This window comes from Vicia villosa, unplaced genomic scaffold (genome assembly GCF_029867415.1).
Source record: "Vicia villosa cultivar HV-30 ecotype Madison, WI unplaced genomic scaffold, Vvil1.0 ctg.000078F_1_1_1, whole genome shotgun sequence".
Lineage (NCBI taxonomy): Eukaryota > Viridiplantae > Streptophyta > Magnoliopsida > Fabales > Fabaceae > Vicia > Vicia villosa.
In genome coordinates, this window is record NW_026705002.1 from 96,143 (window position 1) to 105,631 (window position 9,489).

Genomic DNA, 9,489 nt, shown 5'->3' on the forward strand with positions numbered 1-9,489 from the left:
AAAAATAAAGCCTAATTAGATGAGTGTCGCAAATCTAAACCAATGAAGAATAATAGAATCACTCACACATTCAATAGACAAATGGATACTCGACCATCAAATCCTCAACATGAAGTAAAGTTGAAGAATATAGCGAACTCGATGAGCGAACATACAACTCACACATCAAAATTCAAGGAGGCTCCCAAAGGAAATTCAAAGAAGACATTAAGGTTAATTTATCATAACCATTTTAAACGAGAAACTTATTGGTTTACACAAACAACATTTAATTAGAAAAATGAAACATCTCCATCAATCATACAATCATAATAAACAACTAAATCTTTATATGTTTCATGAAAACATTCGAAAAAAATAAATAATAATCAAATAAGACAATTTCAATCTCTTCTCTCTTCTGTCCGAACCAAAATTATAAGTCATAGTAATGCGATAATATTAAATTTCTTAAAAGATTATTTGTTAACCTCTTTCGGTATCATATCATATTATTATAATCTCTTCAAACACTTGTTATAATTTCTTTTTCGAAGAATAGTCTCTGCAATTGCGGCGCAAATAAAACACTATCTAAGAAAAATAGTATAGTAGTATTTAAGAGAAGGTTTAAACTCCCTTTATGATTCTATCTTCTATCCTAAAACCCCAATGTGGGAAGGAGGGTTTTTGAGCCGTAACCGCTATCCAATAACCGTGCCAACTTCCTCCCTCAACTTCCACAATCTCATAAACCGAACCCTTTCTTCTTCCTAAATCGCCGCCACTATATATATTCCAAGTTTCAATTCCATTTCTATGTTATGAATTTCGTGTCTCTTACCCCTTTTTCTTCTTTTCTTTTCGTTTTTTGTTCTATCCATTTTCATCTATGGTCACTGTTCCGCACAATTTGATGTTCACTACTACTACTACCGTTAATTCCTTCAATAGGAGATATGATTCTCTGATTATCCCTTCTCAAAGTTGTTATTTTGTGAAAAAAACTCGTTTGGGCATTTCATCAAACATGTGGCGGAACGTTGGGAAACAAGCTTGTAAAGGGTTGTTTCGAGCTCGGGTTCACCGCCCACCAGTTACTGTTTGTCAAAATTCGGTTTTTCCTGTTAATTCTGATGTTATGTATGGTTCCGGAAAGAAAAATGAATCTGGGCATGTGAATAGGACTAGGTTTCAGTTAGATGAAAATTTTGTGGGTGGTTGTTGTTCTAATAATTATCTGTGTCTGTTTGATGCTAAGGGCTATTCTAGTGTTGCTGAGGCTGATGTTGAGGAAGAGCGCGGTTTTGATAATTTGGGTTTTCAATTTGAAGGGTATTCTAGTTTTGCTGAGGTGGTTTCTTTGACGGATGCGGAGGAAGATTCTGTTTCGGTTGATGTTGAAATTAGAGAGCTGTTGGAGGAGATGAAGAGAGAGGAGGAGAGGAAGATTGCTGAGTTTAGGTTGAAAAGTGAGGCGATTTTTTCTTCAAACTATGTGGAGGAAGGCAATGCTGAGGAAGGCGATGCGGTGGAAGTTGGTGTTGCGGTGGATGAAGTTAAAGAGTTGTTGGATGAGATGAAGAGAGAAGAGAAAAGACAGGCGGATGAGAGGAATAGACAAGAGAAAAATGAGTTGAATTTGAAAAATGGCATGAAAGTAGGGAAATTCAAAGCATTAAGGAAAAGACAAGTGAAGATTGAGACTGAAGTTTGGCAAGAAGCTGCGAAGGAGTATCAGGAGTTATTGGTTGATATGTGTCAACAGAAGTTGGCACCTAATTTGCCTTATATGAAGTCATTGTTTCTTGGGTGGTTTGAGCCACTAAAGGATGTAATTGAGAAGGAGCAAGAGATGTACCGGAGCGGGAAGAGGAAGACAGCTTACTCCTCTTTCTTTGTTCAGTTGCCACCCGAGAAGATGGCTGTAATTACGATGCATAAGATCATGGGGTTGTTGATGTCAGGAACTGAGAAAGGAGTTGCTGGCACTGCTAAGATTATCCAGGCTGTCTGCATTTTAGGTGATGCCATTGAGCAAGAGGTGAGGATGGGAAATTGCATTTCTTGTTTTGTTTTGTTTTGTTTTGTTTTGTTGGCCTTCAAGTAATATCAATATCACATATATGTTTATTGAAATTGTGCAAATTATTCAGTTTCATATTATTTAGACCTAGGAAGACCCTAAGAAAACTCATTAGGGTGTCGAGGAAGTTTAAGAGGTTTTGAGGGAAAGGAGATGTTAGTTCTTGACTAGGCAATGATCTACATGGTGACCTATAATGTTGAACACATTTATGGCTTTCATTGTGTCCTTTGTTTTAAGTTTTTTATATCATTATTTTAGAATGAGTTTTGGTGGTAGCAATGACAATTCCTTGCCTGATAGGTAACCGTCAGCTTTATTTGAGTGGGGCCGAGGGTGGGAGCTGGGAATCATGAAATATGGATGGATATGGGGACTAGGCTTTTGTGGGATTTTTGTGCAAATGATCCCAAAATGCGGAGTGCATCCTGTTCTGTATTTCCTCTCCCTCTCTACAAACCACGTTCACATACCGACATTTGCGAGTGACTACATAATACTGCAATTTTAAAGCTTGAAGAGCTTGAAGAAGTGGATTTTCTAACATCAAAAAATTCTTCATTTTAAGTCCATTTATTCTGAACAATTAACTTTGGTATAAATAGCATTAGATGTATATAGTATCCTAATCCACTTCTTGCTATGAGTGTAACCTTATATCCTGCTTATTATTGTTGTTACACCATAGGTTAGAATACACAAGTTCTTGGAAAAGAGTAGTAAGAAAAAACGTAGTAAAGGCAAGAAAAATGAAGCAGTTGAGAACACTGAAGATATCAAGGAAGGGGAGAAACTGCGGAAAAAAGTCATTGATTTGATGAAAAAGAAAAAGCTTGCTGCAGTGAGAGGAATTGTGAAGGACCTCGACGATACAAAACCGTGGGGAGTAGCTATGAGGACAAAGGTCTATACAATCTCTTCTACACTGTCAAAATGTTTGTTTTGCAATTTATTTGTTTCCTAATAATAATAATAACAAGAGGGTATCCTCTTCCCAATTGCACAGGTGGCCAGCCGATTAGTTGAACTTTTGATGCAAACAGCATTTATACAACCACCATCAGATCAGATGGAGGATGGTGCACTTGATATCCGTCCTGCATTTTTGCATTCATTTAGAACGACAAGAGAGGCAACGTGAGCTTTGATATCTGCCTCTTGTGATTTAAATTATATATATTTCAGCAGTATTTTTTTATTACTGAGTTTTATTTTATTTCCTTAGAAAATCAGGCAGAAAATTTGGTGTCATTGAATGTGACCCTATGATTCTTAAAGGACTTGAGCGAACTGTAAGTATATTCTATTGCCTTTTATTCTTTTTAGTTGAAATACAAATTGAATTGTTCACAATTAGAGTATCCTAAAATAATTCGAGAGCGCAAGTTTAATAATTTTTAATTTACAGCAGTGCGTAATATTATAAAAAGATAAATAACATAATATTATAATATATAATATGACATGACTTGTGCTTTAATGCAAATAATTAGATTGGAAATAAAAATGTAAGTTTTTTTGGTTTAGTACTTTTCCCATGGGATAACTTTCTGTCCCATGGGTTGCTGAGTGATTGAATTTTGGGGTTTTATGTTGTTCTTCATCTCTTGTTTTTTTGTCCTATGATAATTTTTTAATCAACATTGAAACGAAAACTATTAATTTTGTGTTGTCATTGCAAAAGTTCTCTCTTTATTTGTTCTTATTTGAACTTATTTTGAATTGTTTATCTTTTGAATTCTTATATCTTGAGTTATTTGGTTATGATTTATGAATTGAGGTTACGATCCTACAATTTTGTATTACGATCTTTCTCCGAGTTATTATGCTCTGTCGGACACACGACTGAAATCAACACATGGCTCCGGGAATAACTTGAGAACATGTAATAGTTGAATATAAACATCTTGTGCCGTCACCGTGTTGGTGTCCAGCCACACTTTCAACCTGAAGTTTTAGTACTATAAAGGAGTAACTTGCTCTTGTTCTTTCTCTAGTCTTTTTCCATATCTCTGATAGAAGGATACCAATTTAAAGAGGGCTATTAGCTTATATTTTTTAGAGTATTAAAAGTACCATTATATGTAATGCTCATTTCAATTTCAATTAGCTCTGAATGTATATAAATGCATCCTACGTTGTTTATATATTTTATGTTAAATGTCACATCTCCTATTCTCGGGTTCTTCAAATTTTTGATTTGTTTTCTTCTTTTTTTCAACAGGCGAGAAATATGGTCATACCTTATATGCCTATGTTGATTCCACCAGTCAAATGGATAGGGTATGATAACTTTAACACATTTTAGTCCTGTCTTTCTAGCCTTATAACCTTCTGCTTTTTAGTTTTATGATTACAAATGATTTACACTTTTCTTTAACCTTCTGATATAAATTGGGGCTAGGTGGTTAAATCGTGTGAAAAAAATCTGGTTTGGTTTTAGATGAATAAACTTATCTTTAAGGCATCCTCTTGCCAACTTTTGATTAACAATCACTAATTAGCGGTGGCATTAAGCTACGTCCAATAAATATTTTGTGCTACATTGGACCAAAATAGATTAGTGTTATAAAACTGGCCCGGTCATCCATGTCATCTCTGATCGGCTGTTCTATTGTTTACAAAATGTTTATATATATTACTGTTTTTATTCTTTTGGGTGAATAGATAATGTGGTTCGGGTTCTCAATTTTCTGTATGGCGTATCTTCACAGTTATGACAAAGGCGGGCACTTGTTTTTACCCTCTTATGTCATGCGTACACATGGAGTTAAGCAACAGCGTGAGGCTATTAAGAGAGCACCTAGGAAGCAACTAGAGCCTGTATTTGAGGTTTGAATTTATTATAATTTTCATGCATTTTTCGGTTGTGTTATATTATATTCTTTTCATATGTACGTCTAAAACTCTTGGGGTTAGGCTCTTGATACTCTTGGGAATACAAAATGGAGGATAAATGGTAAGGTGCTCGGTGTTGTGGACAAGATGTGGGCTAACGGAGGACGTCTTGCTGGTTTGGTGGACCGCGCTGATGTAAGTTCGACTATACATTTGCTCTTTCCAATTTGTTTTGTAAATATTTTTGGTTGTTAGCTTATTTTACTTCTTTGTGTGTCAATAATAATATGCAAGATTTAGGAATCATTAATTTTGCATTTTGTGATTCAAGAAACTTATGGTTGATTATGGTTTGAAATGGTGCTCAACTTTATATTGCAGCTTGATTTACCCAATGAGCCAGAAACTGACGATGAAGCAGAGAAAAAGAAATGGAAATGGAAGGTCAAATCTGTGAGGAAAGAGAACAGGGAGAGATATTCACAACGTTGTGACATAGAACTTAAACTTGCTGTATGCTTCCTTGACCATTATGTGCATTAGCTTGAAGTCCTATTTTTTTCCGAGCAGCCCATTCATTTATATTTATGGTTGTAGGTAGCACGTAAAATGAGGGATGAAGAGTGTTTTTACTACCCACACAATGTTGATTTTCGGGGCCGCGCATATCCCATGCATCCACACTTAAACCACCTTGGTTCAGATGTATGTCGAGGAATATTGGAATTTGCAGAAGGACGTCCTCTTGGAAAGTCTGGTTTGCACTGGCTGAAGATACACACGGCAAATCTGTATGCTGGCGGTGTTGATAAACTATCTAATGAAGGTCGCATAACGTTTGTTGAAAGTCATCTTGATGAGATATTTGATTCTGCTGATAACCCTATGGAAGGGAAACGGTGGTGGTTGAATGCAGAAGATCCATTCCAGTTCTTAGCCGCATGCATAACTCTAACTGAGGCTTTAAGAAGTTCTTCACCAGAGGCATTTATATCACATATTCCAGTACATCAGGTATTTTCATGATGTGAATAAACTTTGACATATCAACGTATGCTAGGGTGTTTCATAATTTTGCGTCAATTGAGTTTTTGAGATTATGATTTAGCTATCCCTTATATGAATTGAGTTGAAACTACCAGTGGAGTTCTTCTACTGAAAAAGACACCACACATGAACACATACTCTCACCAAATCCACAATATTATAGAAGAAACAGGTCTCAGTGTTTAAATAGCATTTTTCTTTACGAGTCATGCCCTCAATGCTTTGTGTAAAAGTCACTAGCTTATTCTCTTCCAGCGATTCTTTGTTGTCTGATATTCAAAACCAATTAGTCATATAATGTCATATTTGTCATTGTCAGGTTCATTGTTATCATTATATCCGTTTGTAACATATCATCATGTTTATTAACTACTTACTGTTTGTTCTTCTGTTATTTTTGTCATAGGATGGCTCTTGCAATGGCTTACAACATTATGCTGCTTTAGGAAGAGACAAGGTAAATGGCTTTGTCAATTTAATTTCCCTGTTTCCTTTCCTTTCCCTAATTTCTGAGTTTCAAGTTATTTAGTCCTAGGCCCTCGATGCTTTAGGAATTAATATCACTTTCTTAATTTCTGAGTTTCTAGTTGCTTCCAAGTTAGGGAATGAATATCACTCTGAATGTTGTTGTCTCTTTTAGGCCTCACTCGGGGTGGTTTTTGGTTTTATATTTAGAAATTTAAATGAACTAAATTTAGTTTTCAGTTTTGAATTTCAATTACTAGCTAAGTTTCAGTTTTCCTTGCCTCACTATGAATTCACCAAATGTAAAAATAATATTTACACATAAGTACAATAGTTTGAAATAAATATCAATTTTGAAATTACAAACTTACAAATGCCGTGAGCCTCTATCGAGCAGCAATTGAGAAAATTATCTTGTCAATACTCAGTTTCTCAAACTTGTGAATCACACTAACTCTTGATGCCTTCTATTCTATTTTTGAATAAAAACTATGTTGCGGATGAGAGATGTCTATTTAGTAATTATGCATTTATTTGTTTTATTTAGTTAGGGGCCGCTGCTGTCAATCTAGTTGCAGGAGAGAAGCCGGCTGATGTTTACTCGGGTATAGCAGCTAGGTAAGTAATTGTGTATCTTGTTTCATATGCATTTGTTTTTCTTTTTACCAAAATCCTTTTCATAAAAAAAGTTTAGGAGATTTATTATTTATCTATAGTTATTCTGATATTGATATTGACTTTAACTGTAGATATCTTCTACGAAACAACTCATCTTAAAATAACAATTTTACGCAGGGTATTAGAAATCATGCAACGGGATGCTCAGTTAGATCCAGCAACTTTTCCTGATACTCGTCATGCAAGGATTTTGGTTAACCAGGTTATCTGCTATTCCTTTGGTGTGATTTGGTTCTTATTTTTACAAGGAGAGATTGGGACTTACAGCTGTTGAAACTTGAAAGAATAAATTATAGTTCACTTGGAATCATAAACCCGAATGAAAATACTTTATTCACTGGCCAATTCTAATAAATGCTTGTTTTTTTGGTATCCTTCCTCGTCTCAAAACTGATTTTGAGCTGATTAAACTTTATCTAGGTGGATAGAAAATTGGTTAAGCAGACAGTGATGACATCAGTTTACGGTGTCACTTATATTGGAGCACGGGAACAGATAAAGAGGAGGTTGAAAGAAAGAGATATTATTTCAGATAATTCAGAGCTTTTTGGTGCTGCTTGTTATGCTGCAAAGGTTAGAGGGGTTAAAATGGCTGAGTACTTTGTCCATGTTAAGTATGTAGGTTTTTTTTTTTTTCTTTTTTTCATTTTATTTTCCTTTTCAGGTGACCTTAACTGCCTTAGAGGAGATGTTTCAAGGCGCACGAAGTATCATGAATTGGCTCAGCGACTGTGCAAAAGTATGTTACAATGCTCCGTTTACTTACATGTCTACTTAGAAATGGAAAGGAAGATTATAACATGCTTATCTTTTGAGGGGAGAGGGGTTAATTAATTGTATTATGATATGATTTTGACTAAGACAATTGTACTAGGTAATTGCCGCTGAAAATCAACCAGTGTGTTGGACCACTCCTCTTGGACTTCCTGTGGTGCAACCTTACCGTAAACTAGGAAGACATACTGTAAGTCCAACAAAATTTTCTTGGAATGCACAAGTACTTCTCTCAAATTCTCGAGATTTTTAATCTTTCTATATGTTAAAAAAATTATGATTGTTATGTGTTGCAGATCAAAACATCACTTCAGATATTAACATTGCAACGAGAAACAGATAAGGTAATGGTTAAATTTGTGGCTATATAGAAATTATTGTAAAAGTATCAAACATTTGCAAACATCTTCAGCACAGTTTATAGTGGAAAACATTTTGGTACTATGATTTGATTGTATTTTCCAGATCTAAATTTTATATTTAAATATTCCAGGTCTTGGCCAAGCGGCAGAGAACCGCATTTCCACCAAATTTTGTTCACTCACTCGATGGCTCTCATATGATGATGACTGCAGTTGCCTGCAAAAAGGAAGGCTTAAATTTTGCAGGTATTTTCTTCTTAGGTTCTTTTGTTGGTGTTGGTGTTTAGACACTACTAGGCGATGGTGGAGACCATGTTTTCTCAATCATGAATCGCAAAAAATAGCGGATCATTCAAAATTTTCTTTGCTATAGTGCTGCTATTCTACAACCTTTTGTAACATGATTATCAATGATTGATTTATATATATACTTGCAGGGGTTCATGATTCATATTGGACGCACGCGTGTGACGTTGATGAAATGAACAGAATACTGAGAGAGAAGTTTGTAGAACTCTATGAGACCCCGATTCTTGAAAACGTATGTGGTTTAATTGCTCTTTCGTTATATACAATGATTTTTTTTTTTTTTACTTTATTTTTTATCTACTGTTTTTTAATTTGTGAACAGTTATTGGAGAACTTTCAAGAATCTTTCCCATTCTTAACATTTCCACCCTTACCTGAACGCGGAGACCTTGATTTGAGAGAAGTTTTAGAGTCAGCATATTTTTTCAACTGATATTGGATCCAGTGTTTTAGCCCTTACTGACAATAGCTGTTTGTGTGCTCGGCGCGATGACGATATCTTCCATAATATTCATTGTAGAAGCTATTTCAGTGGCTGTATATATCTTCAAGGGCATGCAGGGTTTTTTTGAAGAGGACTCTAAAGTGATGAAAACAACTTCATACTTTTTGATGTGTAGATGATTATTTGCTTGGAGGCTATTGAAGCTGGTGCAAGTGTGCAACAATCTGGATTCAGAAGCAGAGTCTAAGTTGAAGTTTGCATTTTCGATCGCTGCCGCGCGAACAATAGATTTCTTTTTTTAGTTTTTCATTTATTTATTTTTAAGTATCTGGGAAACTTTTCACAGTTTGAGTAGCAATTATGTTACCAAATTCAACTCTCTAGTTAGTCGCCATGCAAATTAGCTATAGAGAATTCTACACTATACAGGCTTTTCTCTTGTAAATATAGGACATGTTTTGAATTAGTGTACGCACATAAATTATAGTAAAATAGTTATTTTCACA

At 35.1% G+C, this 9,489-nt stretch overlaps 1 protein-coding gene across 1 annotated transcript; it reads left to right on the forward strand.

Annotated features, from left to right (window-relative positions):
* Positions 1-619: 619 nt before the first annotated feature.
* Positions 620-9,489, forward strand: LOC131623789 (DNA-directed RNA polymerase 2, chloroplastic/mitochondrial-like). Its single transcript, XM_058894795.1, has 19 exons — positions 620-2,023; positions 2,754-2,969; positions 3,072-3,202; positions 3,291-3,357; positions 4,290-4,348; positions 4,780-4,897; positions 4,985-5,098; positions 5,285-5,416; positions 5,501-5,917; positions 6,357-6,407; positions 6,963-7,033; positions 7,211-7,295; positions 7,514-7,666; positions 7,758-7,832; positions 7,968-8,057; positions 8,164-8,211; positions 8,361-8,475; positions 8,667-8,770; positions 8,861-9,489. The coding sequence occupies exons 1-19, from the start codon at positions 872-874 to the stop codon at positions 8,969-8,971; spliced, it is 3,309 nt and encodes a 1,102-aa protein (XP_058750778.1). The 5' UTR covers positions 620-871; the 3' UTR covers positions 8,972-9,489.